Source organism: Nomascus leucogenys, chromosome 19 (genome assembly GCF_006542625.1).
Source record: "Nomascus leucogenys isolate Asia chromosome 19, Asia_NLE_v1, whole genome shotgun sequence".
Classification (NCBI taxonomy): Eukaryota; Metazoa; Chordata; class Mammalia; order Primates; family Hylobatidae; genus Nomascus; species Nomascus leucogenys.
In genome coordinates, this window is record NC_044399.1 from 25,263,820 (window position 1) to 25,289,513 (window position 25,694).

The 25,694-nt window shown below is 39.8% G+C and overlaps 1 protein-coding gene across 1 annotated transcript in view; it reads right to left on the reverse strand.

The window, feature by feature from the left end:
* Nucleotides 1–5,590: 5,590 nt before the first annotated feature.
* The window catches only part of ASXL2 (ASXL transcriptional regulator 2), a 146,261-nt gene continuing 126,157 nt past the window's right edge, over nt 5,591–25,694 (reverse strand). The window contains exons 10-13 of the mRNA XM_030799482.1: nt 23,912–24,008; nt 21,444–21,549; nt 17,656–18,373; nt 5,591–12,369 (exon numbers count right to left, since the gene is read on the reverse strand). Of these exons, the coding sequence (XP_030655342.1) occupies nt 9,916–12,369; nt 17,656–18,373; nt 21,444–21,549; nt 23,912–24,008 (3,375 nt within the window). The 3' untranslated portion in view covers nt 5,591–9,915. The remainder of the gene's footprint in view (nt 12,370–17,655; nt 18,374–21,443; nt 21,550–23,911; nt 24,009–25,694) is intronic.

Consider the following 25,694-nt stretch of genomic DNA (forward strand, 5'->3'; position numbering starts at 1 on the left):
GTTCAGAGAAGAAAACGTTTTCTCTATCCACTTGGTTTTCTTTTAAAAAAAAAAAAGGTGGTAAAATACACCTAAAACTTATTAACAATTTTTAAAGCATACAGGTCTGCGGCATTAAGTACATTCACAATGTTGTGCATCCATCACCAGTGTCCGTCTCCAGAACTTTTTCATCTTTCTCAATGGAAATTCTGCACTCATTAAACATTAACTCCCCAATCCTTCCTGCCTCCCCAGCCCCTGATAATCGCATTCTAGTGTCTCCAAGAATTTGGCTAGATACCTGATATAAATGGAATCATACAATGTTTGTCCTTCTGTCTATTTCACTTAGCATGCGTTCAAGGCTTATCCATGTTGTAGCATGACAGCATTTTTGTATAAGGCTAATATTCCATTGTGTATACACACACACACATTTTGTTTATCCATTCATCTGTCAATGAACATTTGAGTTGCTTCTACCTTATGACTGTGAACAATGCTAAAAACATTGACATACAAATGTGTTCAGGTCCCTGCTTCCACTTCTTTGAGGTGTATACCTAGAAATGGAATTGCTGGATCGCATAATTTTTTGAGTATGGTTTAACCACCATACTGTTATCCAAAATGGCTGTATTTAACATTTTCACCAGCAATGCACAAGGCCCTTTGTGCAATTCCAGTCTTTTGCCCATTTTTTGAGTTCTTTATATATTTTCAATATTATCAGATAAATGACTTGCAAATATATATATCCTCCCATTCTGTGGGTTGCTTTTTCACTGTTGATAATGTCCTTTGAAGCACAATTTAAAAATCGTTTATCTATTTTTCTTTTGCTGTCCATGCTTTTGGCATAACATTCAAGAAATCATTGTCAAATCCAATTGTGAAACTCTGTTTTCTTCTAAGACTTTTATAATTTTCCCCGAGTTAATTTTTGTATATTGTGTAAGGGTCCAACTTCATTCTTTTGCATGTGGATATCACATTTTCCCAACACCACTTGTTGAAGACTGCCCCTTTCCCATTGACTGAGCTTGGCGCTCATGTTGAAAATCACTTGGCCATGTATGTGAGCAGTTATTTCTGGGTTATTGTATTCCATTGGTTTATGTCTGTCTTTATGGCAGGACCACACCTTTGTGATGACTGCAGCTTTGTAGTATGGGTTTCCTTTTCATTTCTGAAAGATACACACTGTCTGGTTCATGTTGAATTCTTAAACCCCCTTTGTTTTCTGACAAGATTAGCACTCTCTCTAATACCAACTTTAGTTAGGACCCAGGGACAGCTGTGCACAGAGGACTAGATAACAAGCAGGTAAGCCATTCCACATGGTGTCTGCTTTCTTTGGAAAAGAAAAGGCACAGTCGCTAGAGTAAAACTGTATGCCTTTATTCAACATAGAATGAGTCAGTAAAATACGGTTTGTCTATGTGCAGAAACATACATTCAACTTCGAAGAAGGCAGTTTTTATACGACCAATGAAAGAACAGCCTAAAAGTGAGAGGAAAAAAGACAATAGCGAGGAGCTAAAAGGCAGAGTTTATTTGTCAAAGTGCTAAGGCCTATGCGCACAAAGATTTTGAGTGAATAAGAATTACATAGGGTCATTTCTCCCATTCCGACTTCTCTTAGTGCTGGTGAAGGGTGCGATGCAGTCATAGAATTAAGACAGGTTTTTTTTTTTAAAAAATAGGTCAAAGCACTTAGACAGCTGGGGTTTTTTTTTTTTCCAAATTTCTAGAGTTTCATCTGTTATGTTCTCTAGATCTTTCATGGATTCTAGAAATTTTGTGAATTCTCTGAGAACAAACTTGCTCTTTAATCAGTACTTTATTATTAGAGAATAAATTAAGATGTTTGTCCCAACCTAGAATCTGTCTCCTTATCTAACAAAAGGGTAACCAAATCCAAGACTCTGGAAGCATCTGATTAACTTAAAATGTGTGCAAAGTGATTATATGTAGGTTAGGCTGGGGTCACTACTAAAGAAGTCTCCAAACTACTGAAACTCGCCTGAAAATCTAAAATGAAAAGAACTACTGACTTAGGGTCAAAGCCCAACTCTATTGTAATTTCCAAGCTCTAGGTATCTGAAGATACTAGATTCTGTTTTTTAAAAGAATGTAAAATTTTATGTACGATACTTTCCATAGGAAAGACATAAGCTTTGTGTAAAGTAGTTCTAAAGTATCTTCAGATATTTTGGTAACATTTAATGCACTGCTTTCTATTGGGCTAATTTGAATCTTAAATATTTAAATATTTTGAGAATCCCTGATTAAACTTAACAAAAGTATTGACTCAAGTTGGTCTAATATAGTGTTTAGGAAGCCAAGTTCCATTTCACTTAACAGATGGAGGTGCACAGCCCTAAATCCTGATTAGTGGCAAAAGCCACCATAGTTCAATAGAAAACTATTCCTTATCCCACAGAATGTCTCAAATCAAACTCCAGGTTACACTCATGGCAATTCAACATTACATTAAGTGAATCTAAAATCTTAAAAAGAAATCTTTCAAAAATGGAATAAGCTACTTAATTCAAAGTTTACTTAAATCCATTTAAAACCAAATTCCAGATTATCTTTCTTCTCCCTAAGGCATCCTCTAGGTTTTACAATTAAGAAGAAAATCAGGATTCTTAAAAATTCCCTTTAGGTTCTTTCAGGTTTGAAGAAGCACGAAAAGTGAGGTTGAAGTCACTCTTCAGGAAAACCCACTATTTAGCCACAGCCCATCTCCAAGTTGATCATTTCTGGCTCTTTTCCTGGTTTCGCTTTTCCTTCCTGTTACAAGATCTCCTTCCAGGGAATCCCCTTTTAGGTTAAGACAGAAAGTTACATGGAAGTACAGAGTCTATACAGTCTCTATGAAAAACAAAAACAAAAACAACCCAATCTATTGTTAAAGGTTCCCAAGTATTAGGAAAACTGAGGACACTCATCCTCCTGGTTCCTGGACAGAGTTGAGACTACATTACATAGTAGAATACACCAAATTCTTCTTTGAAAAGCGCTAGAGTCCTGCTGAAGCCCTTTTTAATTCAAGTTGTGACTTAAGAAAAAAAAGGAGCAGCCACTTCTACGTTAGAATAGAAAAGGACACGAAAGTAATTTTATCCATTATGGAGAAAAACTGGGATGCAACAATTCCAAATGAAGAGATACAGTTACTTATCATCTATAAGATGAAAATCATGTTTTAAGAAAAATTCCCTTTAGCTTCTTTAGGTTTGAACAGTGACAGGAAAGCTGCATTATTTACCCAACTGTATTTGAAAGGGTTAGTTTAACAAAACGCTAACTTACTGACCTAAATTAACTACTGACAGAGATTGCTGTTGGTCTGCTTCTAATTTAGATGTTAGAGATTTCTTGAAATTTCTACAGACAACTTTAGCTATTCCAACAACAGTTCTCAAAAAAGGTGCATTTTATTAATATGGCTCCTCATTTCCACACTTTTTTCATCTAGGGACCTTCTTTCTTCATGTATTTGCCACTACTGTGTCCAGTGTCTCAAACACTTCCATTTCGTAACTCATTGAAATTTTCAACACATCTTGGGAAAAAGGTAGTAATACTCCTTGAGCCTAGAACTAGAAACATGCTGTATAGTCACTACTTTAGGAAAACCTTTCTGCAACTTACATGACTATTTTTACCTTTGCATAACCAGCACTTTAGTGCTTAGTGCACAGTAGGTGCTCTATAAATACTTGAATTAGTAAATAACATGATTTGTACATAAAAAGTTAAGACTTCTAAAGACCAGCTGAGGTCAGTCTCAGAAGCAATGAACACGGGTTTCTGACTCTGTCAAGTAAATAAAGGGTAGCTGGGGATCCAGGTTGAAGCTGTCTTGTCTTCCGGTATGTTGCTCTTTCTCCCTCAGCTGCAGACCAACTCTACTTGCAGGCACCATGTCATCACCTGAATATAAATTTATCTTCCCATGAGATAGGAGACCCATCTAAATAATGATAAATATGTACCAGAAATGGGGAGTCAATCTTTGTAAACGGTCATTATGGATTAGTTTGTACACATTTAAACATTTTACCTTCATTCTTATTATATATGGAAATTATGAAGATGCTGATGTCCCCTGAGACTTAAGAAGTTTCCTTTAGAAATAGCACATTTTCGGCCGGGCGCGGTGGCTCATGCTTGTAATCCCAGCACTTTGGGAGGCCGAGGCGGGCGGATCACGAGGTCAGGAGGTCGAGACCACGGTGAAACCCCGTCTCTACTAAAAATACAAAAAAAAAAAATTAGCCGGGCGTGGTGGCGGGCGCCTGTAGTCCCAGCTGCTCGGAGAGGCTGAGGCAGGAGAATGGCGGGAACCCGGGAGGCGGAGCTTGCAGTGAGCCGAGATTGCGCCACTGCACTCCAGCCTGGGCGACAGAGCGAGACTCCGTCTCCAAAAAGAAATAGCACATTTTCAGCTAAGATCTAGACTGCTGTTCTCTTGGAAGGCTGAATTATCTCCAACATCTTGGGATAACCCAGATATTTGACATTCCAGTATTTGAAAAATAAAAACTGTCTTTTAAAAAGCCAATGTAAAGAAAAAAAAAAGCCAGTGTGTCCTTACATTAACTTCCAAAATATATTTTTTCTTTTCAGTGAAAATAACCACAGCTGGGCAATTATGGGAACTAGTGAACTACAATAAAAAGTCAGTTTTATGGGTCATCAAGATACATTCTCAAAAATCTGACCTTAACAATTTTTCTTTTAGGTCATCAATGATTCGATATATTATTCACTTGTTAAAAAATGGGCTATATATTTTTCTTTATAAAGACGATGTAGGCACCAGTTTGCTATCATATCCTAAAATCAAGTATTTACTTTGCAGCCACAAAAAGAGTTCTCGTGGATTAGACAGCAATCTCGGTATCGGCATATAGACAACCTTTCCTACCAACTGGCTCAGACCTCATTTCCATAGCTACCCTTCCTGATCCAGGGGAGTTCAAAATTCAAGTGTCAAATGCTGAAATAGAACCTAATCAAGGCACAGGTGTTCCTCTTCACACTATTCTCCTTGCTCTTTGACCTCTCCAGATTAGACAAGCAGGAAGGACATGACTGGCTATGAAAATCACTTCTGACAGAACTGGGAAACAGAAAAAAAATTTTTTTCTATCATCTTCAAGAAACTATTTCTTCACACTCCCCTAAGGCCTGGAAAGTGGTGGCAGTAAATGTCAACCACTGTGGAGAAAGGAAAACTATTTTTTCCCCCGAGATATTTCCTTACCATTCTTTGATTTAGGAGCAAACAATGGGCACATTCATTAAGCTGCACCGCATTTCTTCATTTTTCCAGTAATGTTAGGGGGTTAGGAGACAAAACAGATTAAGGGAGAAAACATGGAGACAGACAGATAAGGAAAATTTAATCAGTTTTACTTAAATTCCAAAAGAAATACACTACCCTAATTTATCACCAAGTTCCTCATTTTACTCTCTTCCATACAATCTGTGGTAACCATCCCATAGTAGTATAAGGCAGTAACTGAGGACCCTTACCCATGCCACTCTCAGATGTACGTCAAACCTCAAGATTCACCAAAAAACTCCAAGGTTTTTATTTTCACTTTTAATGATCTTTTACTTAATAATAAAATGAAAAATAAGAATATAGGAATACATACAATCTATATACATATATTTATTGCAAATACTTAAAATTCTTATGTAAAATGATTTTCTATATTTGTGAAAAAATATGACTTTTTAAATGGTGTTGACACCAACTTCTCTGTACATACCCTCAATTCCAATGTTAACAATTCCTTTAAAAAGGCAAAAGACACAAAAGTTTAGCATTTACCAAACCAGTCTGTACAAACCTTATAGCCAGAAGGGAAAAAAATAGCTTGTGGTAAATAAGTCAATTTTCTTTTAAAATAAAAAATAAATCCCAAAACTATTCCCCTTATTGCATTTTTCTGAAATAATCTGAGTGTCTTTAGAGTAACTTCCTTTGAAATAATTTGTGCCTTAACAGTGAGGTCCTACATCAAACATACCATATATGAGAAATTCAAAGTCTTCCACTGTCACTTTTTACAGATATTAAAATATATATTACTTAAAATATATTACTGGAAAGCTATTTTTAAAATTGATCTTCAATAGTTGTATCAAATGTAAAGCATTAAAAAAAATAAAGTAACCAAGAATCTACGAAGCTATTGCTTCAACTTTAGGAAATGTTCTACCTACTGTTCTCTTTCAATAGGTTTGTAGGTATTGAAACATGGTAGGAAAGGCCCCTGCCTATCACCATGTTTCTCAAAGTCTCTTTGGACTATTCTATAAATTGAGCTGAAAACTACCCTTGGCCAAGTTACTTACTTAGCACACTGTTGTAATGAGATGGGGAGACTTTTCCCTCCTTGCTATGATGTGAAACCTCTAGGTCAGAGAAAACACTCTGGCACTGCTCACTGATAGTGAATTCTAGAAATAAATAGCAGTGTAATGACCAGACAAGTCTCCCCACTCCTCACCCCGATTATAGCAAATCACTTCACCAGAGAGTTATTTATGGCTCTCTAAGGTGGAGAAAGGCAATAATAAGCAACAGAATGTTAACTGTCAGGTCATTAATATGTATGACTTTGCACCTTCACCTGGAAGGCAATGAGGTCTTCCTTTGGCTATTTAAATCTGAGATAAGCTCTAAAACATGTACATCTGTATGCCTTCACAGCCCAATAAGTATACTCTCTCCACCCCAAGTTTCCCATTTGCCAGCTCTTATTCTTAGAAATGTTACATGAAATACCACAGATAGCTTCAGTATCTTGAGCATAGGGGTTATGGAACAGAAGTAGGACAAACAACTCCAGGCTATTTGGCTTTACTTTCTGTTTAATAGGATGGAGAATTCTAATTCTCCAAAATTATTTAAGATTCAGGGAGACTTCTTTACCAGACAACTTAGAATCTTCATAAACAAGACTGAGGCTATATTATTGATGCTATCTCCTGGGGTGACCTGCAGTACAGGACATCCGAAGGCTGGATAAGGGTGCACGGGAGGCATATGCATCAGGCATAATGCCTGACTAGTCACTGGAAATAATGCCAGGTCATACCCTAAGAATAAGCTCAGCATTTATTAAAACTTTTCAGATTGGGCTGAAAGGTAAAACAACTCAAAAACCTAAGGTAAAGATTGTTTTAAAGGTGCTGCTGGAGTACCATACTAATAAAGGTTTTATTTCTACTGCTTTGTTTTCTAAAAGGCCAGATTTTAATGTGTTTTTTTTTTTTAATTTTTCTGTTCAGCTTTTAAGATGAATGGCTTTCTACTTGAAACCTCTGTGTTGAAACAAACTGATAAATAGACTGGTATTCAAGTTACTACCCAACTAAGAGAATTTAACTGTTCTCTCGTCTGGTCAAGATTGAGGCAGTGTGTCTAGTTGGCAATATCTGTTTTAGGAGTATTCCTAAATGCAAATATTTAGCTGAGTATTATTTGTTAAGATAATCAGTAATGTTTAGGACCTATCTATAAGAGCCTGGGTCAAGATGAAGAGGCACAATATGGTTTGCTCTCTAAACGGACTTAAAAATCTCTGATACCTTTCCTCCTTTCCTAGTTATAGTCTGTTCGTCCTTAAGTTAAGGGAAGCACAGAGGAAAACCTTTCTGACAGGAAAAGGGTAAAGCAGAAAAATCACTTTCATCAATCCAAATTGGTAACTGACATTTAGCATGGAGTCAATTCCAAAACTCTCAACCTCTTCCAGCACGCAGACCAGCCCTCAGCCCTGGCACTAAGGTGGAGTGAAGGGGTAGGGCAGGGAGAGTTCTATTCAGCAACAGGTCTCTTTAAACCCTTCTTGGATTGCCCAACGTATTGAATGTTTGGGAGCACCATTATTTCTGTTTTCTACTGGTTCTTGGCTTGAAAATATACTCCTTATCCCCAATCCTTGTAGCCTTCTTATCTCTTAGCTGTGTGTGTGCTGGAAGAAAGGGGGAAAGATGGACAGACATATTGTTCTGGCTGAAGCTGGAACACAGATATTAATCCTATATTGGCCTTGGGCCACAAAAAAGCCAGAAGTGAAAAGTGAAAAACAGTGAAGCGAGTTTCTTATGGAGCGGAGCAGGGGCTGTGGGAAAGCATCAAAGAGTGTGTGATGTGGGGGTGGGGTGGGCAGTGGTGGGTAGTAGAATGGGGGCAAAACAGAGATTATTATTGCCCATTTTCTCCTAATCTGGAATGTGACTTAACAAGTTTAAACTGTTCTGCATTTTGTAAACATCACATCCTGAATATGAAGGACAAATACAACTGTACTATGTTGCATTAACATTTGTACTTTACATATTCCAAATTAGGAGACTTGAAATCAATATGCAAATGATGCAAATTGACACTCCCCCATTTAATACAAAATTCTGTTAAACTGCAGATTTTAATGTTCCTTAACCATGACCTAAATATTATGTACTCACAAATTCTTCAGTCACTACAGAAGGATTTAAAAACAAAAAAGGAAACAAAAAAGAAAAAGAAACAAAAACAAGCAACCAAAAAACCTTTAGGGCTCATTTTCCTTCCTTTCCCGATGTTCCCTTAGCCATTCACTGAGGCCCCTTTCCATTAGAAATTTCTAGTGCTCAGACAGCAGTAATCCAAACAAGGGCTATATTTTCTAAAACAGGAAAAGTGTCTTGTGTATGTGTGTGCACATACTCGTATGTGTATAGTAAGATATAAGATGATGTCATCCTGTTCAGATGCCTGGGAGGTCAAAAGAGGTTGAACAGAAGGAACAAATGTGGCATTGGTGAGCTTTTCTACCTGCAACAACAGCTGACTATCTAGCACTAGGTTAACAGGTTGGGAGAGAAGAGGAAAAGAGAGGCGACCTTGTTCTAGTGTCAAAATTGTTTTCCAAAGTTCCTTACATTCAATTTAACAGTTTCTGTGGTTTCACTCCCCTTGCTCAGCAAGATGTAGCTCAAATCACCCAATCACTAACACTTTCCTGTTCATTTTATATGAGTATTTCAAAATTGTTAGTTACCACGAATGACTAAGTGTGGGGATAAGGTATTTTTGCTGGAATTGTTGCACTGCACAGCCTGTAACAACACAGGGGGTCCCAGAGAGGCACTCCTTTCACGGACTACATTCACCGTCTCAGGGCAGGGGGTGGGATTAGGGAACAGCAGGGATCCACAAATTCCAAGCAGATTGCTTGGCAACAGTACTAGTAACTAGTAACTAGTACAGTAGAAGCCAAGAACCAAGTCAGGGCTTTCAGAGTCTGAAACACTACCTGTGAAATGAATTCCTTACCAAAAATTTCAATTTAATAAGATTCCATCTAAGGTAAAGGGACTGAGTAAAACCCTGAATCCAAGTCCTGCAAAGGCTGAATAATCTATGAATAACCTGCAGCCAGACTGTCCAGACAAAATCAGTGTGAATGGTCATTTCTTTAGACCATTCCTTCACTTTCCTTTTCCTAGCTTCCTAGGAAATGTCAGAAGGGAGACAGCTTCCTTTTACCATGCTGGCATTAAACTTTTCTCAGTCACAAGTAGTAGAACATAAATCTGAATTCAAAGTAATACATTATTACCTAAACACTTGGAAAAATAATGTTAAACAAAATGTGACATATTTACATGATTTTGTAAGTGCAAACTTGTCACAAATTCACAAAGTCTTGCTTGACTTAGACTTACTATACAAGGTGCTCTTCCTCTAAAATGTAAAAAATCTGTACTTTGTATTCCTGATTAAGTAACATTTGTCTCTGAAGACAACTGAAACCTACTTGTTTATTTCTGTGATTCCAAAAGGACACAAAAAACCCAACTGGTCAACCCTTCCCTTCCCCCTCCTTTACAGTGTATCTCTTTCTAGTCTCATTACCGAACGACAAGGCAGGAGACACACAGTTTGGAGGGGCCAATGCAATCATCATGGCAGAAAGCGCCACAGCCTTTGCACATGATCATGGCTTTTAAGCGGCAGTAACATTTCGAAGGCGTGCCCTCTATGCTGTTCTCTTCAGGGAAGGCCTGAACAGGAATGGTCTGGCCATGGCTGCTGGGATTCATAGCTTGGCTAGCAGGGATGGTAGTGACAGTCACTGAAAATGACATGACATCACCTACATTGCTAGATACCTGGCTACCTGGTACAGCAGAGTTATGGTCCATGTCAGATGAGGTGGAGACATTGATCATGCCTCTGTAGCTTGGCCCTATCTGGGTGGGGCTTCCATACAACTTCGGGGTTTGCAGGGGTGGAAGGAGTAGGGGCTGGTGGGTGGGGCTGTCTGCAGGCAGAGGAAGAATAGTAGAATTGAAAAGCTCGGGGCTGCTACGGATTGTCTTACCTCTCACTGCATGAGCCATCTGCTTCTGTGCTGCCTGAATTAAATCTCTGGCTAGGGTCTTTTCATCAAATGTTTGGCCTCTAGTGAACAGGTAATTCTCCTTACTTAAAGTGGTTTGCTCACTCACTGGTATCTCAGCCTTCACATTCTTGCTAGCTAAGCAATCATTGGTAGACAGAGTTTCCCTGCTGTGGGGTCCTGAACTTGTGTCACCCTTGCCAGCACTCTGGGAAACCTGGGGCTCCTCTTTCACCATGACAGATTCCTGCTCATCACCAGTACTTTCCTCATCAGTGTCATCTTCTTTGCTGCTGCTACTCTCTCCTGTTGCATTTTTACAGTCTGTATATCCCATTTTCAAGGCTTCAGTGGGGCTGCTTAGACAAAAACGGTCTTCAGGGTTTAAAGAATGGGTCCTCCTAAAGCTCTCTGAGCCCCGGCCGTAGGTAGAAATATTCAGTAAGTAGTGCCCTGCCATTGCAGGTTTGGATGTCCTTCTGCCAGCAAAACCCAGCATGAACCTCTGGCTTGTGGAGATGTCTTCCAGCTGGAAACCTGAGTGAGCGAAGTTGAACTGCGAGGGCGGCACAACTGAGAGAAGATTCTGCCTCCGAACCCTCTGAATGAGAGTCTGAAGGATCTGATCTTGGGTTGCTTTACTTAGTCCTTCTTGGTATTGGTGTGCGTCAATGCTGGAGTCCCTCAGCTCCTTAGCTGAAAAGAGCTGAAGGGGCCTTGGAACCTGGGGGAGCTGCTTACTTTGCAAGGTTTTGCCCAGCTGCTGCTGTGTAGCTGGATGGGACTGTCTCTCATTAACTTCCTCTCTGGTGCTATTTTCTGTTGTGTTGGTACCTATGAGCACTCCCATCCCCCTTTCCTCTTTTGTAGTCAGTGGAACCGTTTTCATTTCAACTTTGGTGAGAGGTTTAGGCAGAATTTGCTCCATGGGAACATCTTTGCCTTGAAGCAGCTGAGTCACTAAAGGATTATTAGCAGGGATACTAGAGGTTGGTCTTAAAGTGGGTCCATTCATGTTTAAAGAAGTTCCTGGGGTTTTAAGGCTAGAAGCTGAAGCTGCTGGCAAAATGCTCGAGGGTGGAGCTGATCCAGCAGGTGCTGTAGTTGCACTGACCTGGGGTACAGGAAGCTTTTCTAAAGTGGCTGTGGTCAATAAAGATGTTAAAGGGGAGGGAGTTACAGCCACTGGCACACTAGCATCTGTCTTTGATGAGGCTGAAAGGTTAGGTATATTCTTACTAGGACCTGCTTTGAGCTCAACTGTGCCATCAGCTGCAAAATGAACAGGTGAGGCACCTGAGATTAGAGCAGGACCTGTTGGAGAAGGTGCTTTCTCCTGTCTGCAACTACTGGGCCCTTGTGGATGGCTGAGAGAGGCCACTGTGGCTGTTGCTCTGGTGGGGTTCAGTTTTTCATTATCCAATTTCTCTATGTGGGCTGGTGATGGGACACTTGTGCATGCTCCACTGATGGCAGGTGTTGGAGGCACTGGGGGGGTTTGCTGTAGTTGTGCTCCAGAGACACTATGAGGCTGTGCCTGTCCTGGGGTGGTCTTGGTCTCAGACTGGGGCTGAGTCTCTGGACCACAGGGTAAAAGCTCTCTCGTACCTCCCCTGCTTCCAGTTCCTGCCAGTTCCAGTGTGGGGCCCTTTCCAGTTTCACTGACTCTGTCTGAGCCTGGACTGCCTCCTCTAGCAGTCTGCCCTTCACCACCCTCTCCTGGACCTTGTCCACCCCCTGGGCCAGGTCCTGGAATGGTCCCTCCAACTGAGGCGGCTGCAGCAGCTGCGGCGGCAGCGGCGGCTGCTGCCCTCTGTGCTTTGACCAGTTGGGCTTTTGCTTTGATGTCTGCAAGAGTTCTGGCTCCTGTTCTGTTAGGACTAGTGATGGAGACTGGAAAACGAGCCCTGGGAGAGACCTGCGATGGATGAAACGGCATGGGGGAGATTCTGGAGACCGGGATCTGAAAGAAGTAGAGGGGAAAAAAACAACAGAGCTTAGTTTTCATTTGTAAGAATAACAAAACTTCATTAGCCCTCACATTTTAAAAACAGATGAACACTACAGTACCTGTGACAAACATGGGTAGTCTAAGGCCGAGAGGCCAAACCTTGGAGACAGCAACACTAGTTTGTCTCTAGGGTCCTTACATCCGCTTTTTCTACTGATGCCAAAGACGACTGCTTCCACTCTCACCCCAAATCCCCACACCTCTTTTCCTATCTCAACTCCCTCCTAAGGTCACTATTACAAGTGCTTATTATGATACAAAGCTTTCTATGGTATTTGCCTTTTTAAAAAGTGTATTTATGTTTGAGAAAGAAGAGAAAAGCAAGCAAGCCAGCCACCCATATCACTACTGTCTTTTAGTTCTTAGCTTTACTAGCAAGGTCCAGGGGGAAATACTTGCTCTTCTCTGTTCTACACACACACACACTTGGGCTGGATTATCTCAAATTACACAGGCTTCTAGATAGCACTGGAAGGAAGACAATGTGTGATCTATAGGAGCCCCACCATGCCCATACACATAAAGGAGTATGTACATAATGTTTGCCAGCCATTCTCATCTCTGGCTGGTATTATATTTACTTGTGGAACTTTTAAAATATATATGCTCTGGGTCCTATCCCAAAAAATTACAAATCAGAACCCCCAAGACCCTAGAAATTTTTTTTTTTTTTTAGATAGGGTCTTGCTCTGTCTTCCAGGCTGGAGTGCAGTGGTGTGATCTCAGCTCACTGCAACCTCAGTTCCTGGGTTCAAGTGATTCTTGTGCCTCTGCCACCCGAGTAGCTGGGATTACAGGTGTGGGCCACCACGTCTGGCTAACTTTTGTATTTTTAGTAGAGATAGGGTTTCACCATGTTGGCCAGGCTAGTCTTGAACTCCTGACCTCATGTGATACACCTGCCTCGGCCTCCCAAAGTGCTGGGATTACAGGCATGCGCCACTGCACCCAGCCTGAAAAAGCCTGGCCAACACGGTGACTCCAGAGGGAGCCTTCAGCTCAAAAAAAAAAAAAAAAAAAAAAAAAAGGTTTCTAAAAAGCTACTTGTGAGATTCTGATGTCTATCAGGATTGAAACCATTGATTTTCATCTTTTTTTTTTTTGAGACAGAGTCTCACTCTGTCACCCACGCTGGAGTGCAGTGGCACAATCTCAGCTCACTGCAACCTCTGCCTCCTGGGTTCAAGTGATTCTTGTGGCTCAGCCTCCTGAGTAGCTGGGATTACAGGCGCCTGCCACCAGGCCCAGCTAATTTTTTTGTATTTTTAGTAGAGATGGGGTTTCACCATGTTGGCCAGGATGGTCTCGAACTCCTGACTTCAAGTGATCCACCCACCTCAGCCTCCCAAAGTGCTGGGATTATAGGCGTGGGCCACCACACCTGGCTGAAACCAATGATTTTCATACCATAAAATCATCATGTCTGAAACAAATCTGCCTTCTGTCCTGAACAATACTTTGAAAGCTATTAGAGTTACTAATAATGCAACAAGATGTGGACTCTTCTAGTAACTGGTTGAGTTTAAAGGAGCAAATAACTGTTAAGACGTTCTAAAGCATTTAATTAAAAAAAAAATTAACCCACTAAACCCTAAGAAAATGCATGCCATTTTTCTTAATGTTCTTAAATTAAGAATAATAAAGTCACTAAACATTTTTCATTATTTGCAATACTCATTTCTCAAAAGGTCAGTAGTCCTCAAAAATTGATTCTCTATAATTCAGAAGTTAGAGCCATGGGACTTCGTAACAGGTGTCACAGAGTATATATTTTACATCAGGAAATCTACTTAATCTCTCTAAGAGCTAAATCTATTTCACATCCAATTCGAACAAGCCTAGATAGTATATTTACTCAGCACACAGTATTTTAGAGGCTGCCTACAGTAAGAAAGAAGCAGTTATTGTCCCTTATTTATATCATACGAAAGAAACTGCAGGGGAAAAAAAACGAAAAAAAAAAAAAAGATAAAACTAAAAAAGTAAATACAAGAAAGGTGTTTAGGGGAATTTATATAGGGACAAACAACTTTACATAAGAATACTCATGAGAGTAACACTATACCTAGCATAATACATGGTATCTATCATAATAACACAATCATTAATAACATGTTGAAATCAAATAAGAACAACCATTATAAGTGGTTAAAATGAAAGGTTTCGATATCTAAAAATAAGTTTCAGTTACTTATGTAAATAGCCCTATTACCTGATTATGCAAAATAAATCATATTTCTTTTTAAGTGCAAAACCACTCCAAGTTGTCCAGGCACTGATAACAATTTAATTTACTGAGAAGCCCTACCCTGGGAGAGCAGAGAGATTCAATCCTTTTGTTTTTAAGTGTACAGTCATCCCTTGGTATCCACAGGGGACTGGTTCTAGGACCCCGGAGGACATAAAAATCTGAGGATGCTCAAGTCCTTTATATAAAATGGCACAGTATTTGCAGATAACCTCCACACATCTTCCCATATATTTTAAGTCATCTCTAGATTATTTATAACACCTAACATAATGGAAATGCTATATAAATTGTTACACTTATTCTTAATTTGTATTTAATTTTCTTTTCCAAATATTGCGATAGGTGGTTGGTTGCAAGTATTGCATTAACCTTGAGGATGCGGAACTTGCTGATACAGAGGGCTGACTGTATATGGAATGCATGTGCATGTGTGTGTATATAATTTTTATATACATTTGTATGTATATAAAAGTTGTAACTAAGTTATGACATTTATACTACATTGCAAATTTTGTTTTCTACTACTACACTGTGAATTTTGTTTTCTACTTAAATTTTGTTTAAAAGGTTTTGTTCTGTTATAAATTACATTAAGCTTTGTCTAAGAAAGCAGTATTTGAGATAGGGTCCAAGAGAAGAGAGTTACTAAAGACACTTCTGGAGAAGTCTTTTTTGAAGGAGATGAAGAGGGAGAAGAAAGGAAAAGAATTGAAAAAAGTAAAATTATATTAACTTGGTCACAGTGGATTAAAGTTTCTGTGTAATCCCTCTGGACTAGCAGAAAGCAGACAGAATATGATGTAACCCAGCCTGTTTACAGGTGAGGAAAAAGAAATGATGGGTCTTAGCAACATTTATAGCAAAACCTAAACAGTTACTCAGCTCTCAGGTCTGGAGATAAGCTGTGAATGACATTAAAGAAAAGTTTCTAATATTTTTATAAGAAAGAATAATAAAAGTGATTATAACAAAAATCAGAATCTCTTGTAATGCATGTTAATGGTAGGAAAAAAAAATAAGAAAAAACCCCCATAGATTCTTAAGTGCTGAAATCACCAATCTTAAAGAGCAATGAATTGGCCAGGCTTGGTGGCTCACACCTATAACCCTAGCACTTTGGGAGGCCGAGGCGGGTGGATCTTGAGGTCAGGAGTTCAAGACCAGCCTGGCCAACATGGTGAAACCCCTTTACAAATACTTATTTTAATTATTTGTAAACATATGAAAACTAGCCGGGCGTCGTGGCTTAACATCTGTAATCCTAGCTACTTGGGAGGCTGAGACAGGAGAATCCCTTGAATCCGGGAGGCGGAGGCTGCAGTGAGCCAAGATTGCATCACTGCACTCCAGCCTGGACGACAGAACAAGACTCCATCTTGGGGGGCAAAAAACAAGCAATGAATAAAAAAGTAATAGGAAGTACAGACGGTGGCCCATGCCTGTAATCCCAGCACTGTGGGAGGCAGAGGAGGGCAGATGACTTGAGGTCAGGAGTTTGGGACCAGCCTGACCAACATGGTGAAACCCCATCTCTACTAAAAAATAAAATTACAAAAATTAGCCAGGTGTGGTGGTGCATGCCTGTAATCCCAGCTACTCAGGACGCTGAGGCAGGAGAATCGCTTGAATCTGGGAGGTGGAGACTGCAGTGAGCCAAGATTGTGCCACTGCACTCCAGTCTGGACAACAGAACGAGACTACGTTTAAAAAAAAAAAAAAAATACAATGAGAATGGGTCAAGTTCTGGTAAGTGAATCTTTCCAAGGAATACTTCCTGACAGAACTAATTTTGGTTCACCTAAGTTAAATAAAAAGGGGGAAAAAAGTACTTTTACTAGGCTTATTTTTCCATTTATATCCTAATGAGTAATATTCAGTGCCTTGCCTCTTAAATTCCTTGGTAAGAAAAATAAACACTATTTATTAAATGAATGAACTGCAAGCTGATATTAAGCACAAGCCCAAGTATTAATAAACCTTTAAGATCAGAAGTAAAAATGTGTTTGGGTTTTAAAGGGCATTATATATTAAGACAGTCAAAGATACTACCTGGAAGAATTTGAAAGATTTGACATGCAGCAATACAAGGCTAACTGGAAGTTAATCACATGCTAAGCAGTAGAGCTTACCAAGACTATTCCATCTTACTAGTGTCCCTCAAGTAACCAGTAATGACAGAAGACAGCTACACATATTTCCTCTAACAGGAGGGAGCTAAAGGCAGTTCCTGATTCACAGAACATCAAGTCAGTTATGGTAGCAAGGAAAGGGTAAACTCAAATACCATGGCTCTTGGTACAAAGATAGGATCCTTTGATTACACCAATAGTCTTCTCATGCTTAGTCTCACATTTCTTATTTTGTCATATCAGACAATAATTTTCATGATGGTTATAAGATTTCCATAACTGTCTTAAGCTCAATAATGGTGGTTATTGTTATTACTTTTGCTTATAAAGGGGCCACATTTCCTGGAGGCATGCATTACAGACTACCTGTAAGGGAAATGAAGGAAGCCCAAGACTCTTCTACCCTGGGATTGTGATCAACTCTTCTCTGCAATATCTGCGCAAACCCTGGCCCAAAAAATCTAAGAGGTCCTGAGGAGACAGTAGGACAGCTGGCTGTCAATGTTCTATAGAGGCTGAGAATTATAACTAAGTTTTTGGAAGTCCATTTAAATTATATTTGGTCTAAGATTCTGAGATCAGGTGCCTCTGAGCTCGACTAGTGAGCACAGGAGTGGTTTACATTAGATGCCCAGGTACCTTCCTTATGCAAACATCAGTAAAGACCTGTATGTAGGACTGCAGTTCTAAATGCCCGTCTATCATTTTATTTGTGTAAGACCATAGTTACGTACTTATCAAATATATCCAACTGCTTCTGCATTAAGAACTACCACAATTTACTTGAGATTTAGTAGGTATGACCGAAAACATAGGGTTCAGACCATCTCTGCTTTTCAATTCTCTCCAGTCTCTTACCTTGAGAGGTGGTACTTTTCGCACCTGGACTCTGTCCCCTCTATTGAGAAAGGGCTGTGGTGAGACCTGAAATGGCTGCTGGTGCTGGCGATTCTCAGTGACACGTGGCCTCTTCTCCCAGCTCACAGGGGCCTCTTCTTGGGTTAGGGAAGACTTCCTCTTGAGGCTTTCTGGGCTCTGATCAACAACAGTTGCTAGAGGTTCTTTCATAGTAGTCTCCTGTGGACCCGCTTCTGCTGTGGACTTCACTATTGGTTTTTCAACCCCAGGACTCTTGGGTTTGCTTGGCGATGTAACTAAAGATTCTTGGCTTTCACTTTTGTTATAATTAGAAGCTGTGGTGAGATGGTTCTTCTCAGATTCCTGCTCAGCAGAGGCGACTGGCTTCTGCTCCAAGAGATCCTCATCCTTTGGGCACTTGATGGGAAGAATGCTGCTAAGCTCATGTGTATTGAGAGCTGAGGAGAGCAGGGGCTCTGAAGATGTGGAGAAGTTCGGCTGCACTTCACCTTGGCTTTCACACTCTTCTTTTCTGCCTGGTGATGACATTTGCAATGCTTCTTCTTTACACTCCGACTGGGGGACTACTGGAACTATTCTGATAAGAGAGGCCTCTGATGCAGGCATGGATTTTGGTTGTTCAGCTGGGGTTTTCTTTACTTTGGGATCGCTGGGAGAAGCTGTCAATTTCTTAGAATCTTCAAGGCTCAGGCCAGAACTAAAAAGGGGAAAAAAGAAATATTCCAGTTGAAAAATAGCCCATGTTGTTGAAAGCATTCATTAATAGAGATAATGGAAGATAACAATGCCTAGGAGAACCCCTGACATAGCAGGTATTCATGTATGATCTTCACTATTAGTAGTAGTGAAAGTTCTGGAGTCAGAGCGCCCGGATTCAAATTCTGGCTCTGATACCTACCGTCCGTGTGATATTAAGTAAATGACTAGCCTTCTTTACTTCAGTTTCTTCAATTGTACACTGGGTTTAATTACTTCATAGTGTTGCTATGATAATTAAGTTAATCCATATAAAGTGCTTGCCTAACACATAATGAAAGCTCAGTAATAGTAGTTATTATTACTTTTGTTTATAAAGAGGCCACATTGTCTGGAGGCATGCATCATAGACTACCTGCAAGGGAACTGAAGGAAGCCCAAGACTCTTCCACCCTGGGATTGTGATCAACTCTTTTCTGCAATATCTGTGCAAACCCTGGCCCAAAAAATCTAAGAGGACCTAAGGAGACAGCTGGCTGTCAATGTTCTATAGAGGCTGAGAATTATAGCTGAGTTTTTGGAAAGCCCATTTAAATCCCACTTGGTTTAGCTCTACAATTCTGAGATCGAGTGTCTCTAAGCTATTCTGAGGGTATAGTTCCATTGAGATATCCATAATGTGGCGTGGCTAAAAGCTAGGCTAATCTGTAAAGGTCATTAGTGACTCTTCTTAATGTTTTAGAATACTATACAACATGTAAAATCAATGAGCCTTCTTTGGTGACTTCAAAGAGTCAGTACTGTGCTTCTGAGATGGACTGGCTAGGGACAAAACTGGGCAATAATCAAAAACAGTCTTTCTATAAAAGCTGACAAAAAGTAATAGTTGAAAATAGACCCACAAACTGTTGTAACACTCTATCTGCTTAAGAAGGAGGGAATGGGCCAGGCACAGTGGCTCATGCCTGTAATCCCAGCACTTTGGGAGGTGGGCAGGTCGCTTGAGCACAGGAGTTTGAGACCAGCCTGTGCAACAGGGCAAAACCCCACTTCTACAAAAAATACAATAATTAGCTGGGTGTGGTGGCATGCACCTGGAGTCCCAGCTACTTGGGAGGCTGAGGTGGAAGGACTGCCTAAGCCCAAGAGATTAAGGCTACAGTGAACCGTGATTGTGCCACTGCACTCCAGCCTGGGGGACAGAGTGAGACCCTGTCTTTAAAAAAAAAAAAAAAGAAAGAAAAAAAAAGGAGGGAATGAACAAATATTTGTAGAATTACTGCTACCTGCAATAACAGTCTAAATGTACCAAACATCACTTCTATAGCTCAATGCTCATAACAAAAATATAGAAAAATCAGTTTATAGAACTCTTTTTTTTTCTTGAGACAAGGTCTTGCTTCGTCGCCCAGGCTGGAGTGCAATGGCATAATCTTGGCCACTGCAACCCCTGCCTCCCAGGTTTACACGATTCTCCCACCTGAGCCTGGGTCTACAGGCACGCACCACTAAATCCAGCTAATTTTTTGGTATTTTTTCTAGAGATGTGGTTTTGCCATGTTGCCCAAGTTGGTCTCGAATTCCTGGGCTCAAGTGATCTGCCCACCTTAGCCTCCCAAAGCACTGAGATTACAGGTGTGAGCCACCGCACCTGGCCACAGTTTATGGAACTCTTAATCTCAATAGGAATATTTCCTAAATGACCGTGAAGGAGATGGATAAATACCACTTGGAGACAAGGAAAAGGAGCACTTAGTTTTCAAGCTGTGGTTACGGGTCTCCTTCAGGGCTGCCACTGGTGTGCAGAAGGAAGGAAGGGAGACTAACAAGTAGAAGTCCAGGTGTTCAATCCTATTTCAAACAAAACATCTCCATTACCATCTATTTAAATGTCCCATTACAATTTCATTGTTGGATCTTTCGTTGGGGGGAAGAACTGATTTAGGCTACAGCCTCTTTTAAGCAGAATTTGTATCTTGATTCAGCTATGTACATCTCCCAGAGTGCCTTTTACAGAGGAGACGCTGTTTAATTACAGGTTGGTTCTAATAGTCCACATTACAAAATTCCTAATATTCCTTAGTGATTCAGGATAGCTACATTTTGGGATAATTAACTACTATAAAAAGTGGACAGAACCTCAGTATTCTGGCCGGGAGTGGTGGCTCACACCTGTAATCCCAGCACTTTGGGAGGCCGAGGAGGGCAGATCACCTGAAGTCAGGAGTTCGAGACCAGCCTGGCCAACATGGTGAAACCCCAACTCCACTAAAAATACAAAATTTGTCAGGTGTGGTGGTACATGCCTGTAATCCCAGCTACTCGGGAGGGTGAGGCAGAATTGCTTGAAACCAGGAGGCGGAGGTTGCAGTGAGCCTGAGATTGCGCCACTGTACTAAAGCCTGGGTGACAAGAGTGAAACTCTGTCTCAAAAAAAAAAAAAAGAACTTCAATATTCTTTTATCTTATAAAGTAACCAGAAGAAAAACCAATCTTTTCAAAGAAAGGGACTCTTAATTCAAGGTTTTTTTTAAAAATGTATTTTTTTTTTTTTTTTTGAGATGGAATTTTGCTCTTTTTGCCCAGGCTGGAGTGCAATGGTGCCATCTTGGCTCACCACAACCTCCACCTCCCAAGTAGCTGGGATTACAGGCATGCGCCACCATGCCCAACTAATTTTGTATTTTTTTAGTACAGACGGGGTTTCACCATGTTGGTCAGGCTGGTCTTGAACTCCTGACCTCAGGAGTTCGCCTCGGCCTCCCAAAGTGCTGGGATTATAGGCGTGAACCACCGTGCCCAGCTAAAAAATTTATTTTTAAAGAAGCCATTTCACCTACAATGACAGTTTTAAGGGTAAAGTATGATGAGTAATCTAATTCTGTGAACCCGTGATTCATAATAAGAAAAAAACTTCTTCCTAAAGAAGAATCAGTGAGACAAAAAAACAAAGCAAAACAAAACAGAAGGAAACTGGGGCCTAGATTTTCTGTGAGGGTAATGAGATAAAGCACTACATGACATATATGTAGGAATTAATATTTGGTTTATAGAACCTGTCCTAATATTACCTCTGCCCATAGTAGCTTTCAAAGAATTGTTCTTTCCATGGCTCCACTTTTTTCTCCTTCTCAATCTCTTGTCGAATTCTCACCTGCATCTCAGGTGTAAACTCACCTGCAATGTACCCAAAAAAGGATATTCAATAGAAAAATGCTATTTGCAACACGTAACTATTTATAAATCATGAAAGACTCATGCAGGAATCAGAATACTATCATGTGAAAGTAACAGAAACTCTCTGAACCTCTTCACTGTAAAGGAGGACCTAAATGCCACTAGGTGAAATAAAAATATGTTTGCACACCACTCCAGGTAGCTTTCAGTACTCAGCTGAGGCTGACAGAGCCTTTTCTCTGGGCTTCCCTGTGGTACCTTCCTCACGCTCCAAGCATCACATTCCATACAAATTTATTTTTTCTCTTACCTAGAACTTCCAATTTATTTTCCACTAAAAGAAAAAGTGATGTGCTTTCAATAAACTGTGCCACTGGGCATTTTTACTATTTTAAAGATCAGTTTCTCCAAGGCAACTTAATTTTAGGCTTTTTACCTCTAACTGCATAAATAAAAGCTATGGCCCTAGCATTCGAGATTCCAGTAGAAAGGTAGGGAGTTATTCTGGAGTTGTCAGTTTTCTAACTGTTCCACAAATTGTACCAGGCTAATGCTCTAGCAAGAAGATACTCAACATGCCAAAGACCCAGCTGCTCTGAATATGCCATTTATTTGCATATACTACCAACCACCTCAATCCTTCCCACTCCATCAGCAGAGAACAGTGAATGTGCTTGGTAGGCCATCTTCAAACTTGTGGCTCAGATAGGCTGCTCCCTTTTATACTCTAATACCCAGGACATCAAGGAATAAGAGGTAGAAATGGCAGAATTTGAAGTTTAAGACCTCCTGGGGGTGAGAAGAAGGAGAGGAAAAGTGTTAGAGGACCGTGGACATCACAGTCGTGGGCAAAGGATTGGGAAAAGAGGGATTTGGCTGTCAGAATCCAACCCAGAACTCCTGCTGTTGAGTCTACTGTGTATCTGAAAATGAGGAATAAAATGTACTGAACTCTGTTCACATATATACAGTGTTCCAAGTTGTTGTTCATAAAATATGATCACATGACTATAGGTACAGCAGTCACTTACTTGCATGTTAAAAAAAAAAAAGTAACACTTATAATAATCGCAGTTATCATTGCTGACAGTACCTAGTTACAAAAAAGTGGGGGCTGAGGAAGTAAATCCTTTACCAATTTATTCTTAAAGAAAGGTACCAGTAGAACTGGTATGTTTTAATCTTTCTGGGAAAAAAAAAAAGGAAAGAGAAAAGACCAAAGTAATCAGAGCAAGAGATCCCTTCTACATAGAATTTCTTCTAAAAGAAGAGGATGGGAAAAGCCAACAATTTCAAGAAACAATCTAGATTATATATTAGCTGTTCACTTAACTCTAACTGGTAGGGATCTGACAGAAAATAAACAATGAATAGCATTCCTAATGTGTTCCTTACAAAAGTATATATTTTAAAGTCTCTCACAGTTGTTTTAGGCTATTCTTTGGTATACGACTTTTCAAGTGCTATTTTTTATTCCACGTATACTGAAAAACAGATGTAATAAAAATAATTCAGCCAGTGGTTTTACTTATGTCTGCATATTAGAATCATTTGGGAAAACTTTGAAACAAACAAACAAACAAAACTAACAAAGGTCTGACACTAACCCAGAGCAATAAAAACAAAATCATTGACACTGGTGTCTGCACATCAGGATTTTTAAAAACACCACAGGTGTTTTTCAGCTGTAGAGGTGAAGAACTGCTAGTACTGACAGATACTATATGCAGTGCCCACACACAATCAGTCATTAGAAGCATGGCACACATGGCAGACCAGTGATCATAGTCAGTAATTCTCGGTCATGATCCATACTTACTACAGTGTTCTGACTGCCAATTAACTGTCCATTTCAAATGGCTGAATTTTATATTATATGAAATATACCTTAATGAAGTGATCTTTTAAAAAGCTCTCACTGATTGTTTTTACTGTTAGTTTTATTGAAGCTAGGCAGTAATAAACAGATTATCTCACTGCTTACCAAACTGGGATGCAGAGCACCATAAAGTGACTAATTCTGTACTTTTATTAGGGAGCCTAATACAATTTCAATTCCTAGGCATTAATGTAGAATTGCTGAATCAGAATCTTTAGGAGCAGGGCCCAAAAATCTGTATTTTTTAATTTCTTGGAAGCTTTATGTCACTAAAGAAACATATTGCTGGACTCCATCTGGTGTTAACCTGGTAACATAGGCTCTAGATAAAAGTCTAACAACGTGTTCCACACATGATAGTTAATTCTATCCTATGGAAACATCCTGTCCTTTACCTTCCAAAACTGCTTAATTACCTGATGAGGAAGAGAGGTGCTCCGAGTGCAAACATCACCTGGGAGACACATTAAGTAGAGCACTTACCTTCTGAGAGTCTTTCCTTCCAGCCTTGGGCTGCTGAAGTGAAGAATTCATTGTTAAGGGCTGAGCCATTTAACTTCATTAAACCATCTGGACCAACCTGGGTCAAAGAATAAGCCAAGGAAAGCTTACAAAGAAAGTGAAAGGTATCATGTGGTATTTGACTTTCATTTTATAAAAGAATGTATATATATTTATTTTAATAGAAATATAACTATCTCATACTATGTGCTTATCCAACTCTGTTATTTAATGTAGTATCACTTTGTTCTAAAATATTGCTTTCCTATTTACCTCTCCTCACTCCTTTCTCTCCATTCACATCCATTCCCTAATAATTAAAAATCTACTCACAGAACCACACATATAGTGCTGGAATAACTTGCTATCCACCCAGTAGAAAATAAAGCTGAATCCCAGATTCAGATAATGACCAAAAAAAAAAAAAAAAAAAAAAAAAAAAAAAAAAGAAGGATGGACTAAAAATCTAAATGTAAATTTTAAGTCAAAAACAGTTTTTTGAAGAAAATTAAGAAAATGATTTGGACATCCTTGAGATTGAGGAACTCTTCTTAACCCACTTTACTTTCCACATCCATGTGGTCGACATCATTTCCCCCTGGCTCTACAGCAGAAATTGGTAAACTTTCTGTAAAGGGCTAGACCACAAATACTTTAACTTTGCAGGCCATATGGCTTGATTTCAGCTACTTAACTCCGCCACTGTAGCACAAAAGTAGTTACGGACAATACGAAAACTAACAGGAGTGGCTTTAAGCCAATAAAACTTTATTAATTAGGCAGTCAGCTGGAAATTGCCTAGTGGGCTGTAGTTTGCTGACTGCTGATTCATACTCTAGAGAACTGGTACAAGGGTAATGGTGCTCCTATAAGAGCAGTTTATCCAGTCTCTACTTGAGTATTAACAGTGATAAGCAAGTTACTCCACCAGAAGCCAATCTACTCTGCAGTTTAATCCTCCAACTGTGAAAAAGTTTTTTTAACCCCAAATCTGCTTTCTGTATAACAAAGTGTACCTCTTCCATATCATGGGCCTTCAAATGGGAGAGGTGTTTTGATCCAAACCTATGTTTTTCTCTGGTCTAAATATTTTTCTACTCATCTACTGGATACTCCACACAGTCAAGTACGGCTTCCAACTTTTCATTCTTTAAACACTCTAAATTTCATCTGACAGTAGTCTGTATTTCACTTAATCAAAATTCTATATTCTCTACACATAAGGACAATGTTATTCAGATTACTGTCGGCTCCAACCATGTTAACAACTGAAAAAGACTAGCCAAGTAACCTCCTATTAAGAATACCCCGGCTGGGCGCGGTGGCTCACATCTGTAATCCCAGCACTTTGGGAGGCCGAGGCAGGTGGATCACGAGGTCAGGAGATCGAAAGCACCCTGGCTAACACGGTGAAACCCCGTCTCTACTAAAAATACAAAAAAACACAAAAAACAAAAAACAAAAAACACACACACATACAAAAACTAGCTGGGCGTGGTGGCACACTCCTGTAATCCCAGCCACTCAGGAGGCTGAGGCAGGAGAATTGTTTGAACCCAGGAGGCGGAGGTTGCAGTGAGCCGAGATCGAGCCAATGCACTCCAGCTTGGGTGACAGAGCAAGACTCCATCTCAAAAAAAAAAAAAAAAAAAAGAATACCCCCCAGGATTGCACTCTATGGGAAAATGGACTAGATAACCTCTAAGATCCTTTTTAATTCTAAAATTGTATGTGGCAATCCTCCAGATTTAGAACTTGACAAAGG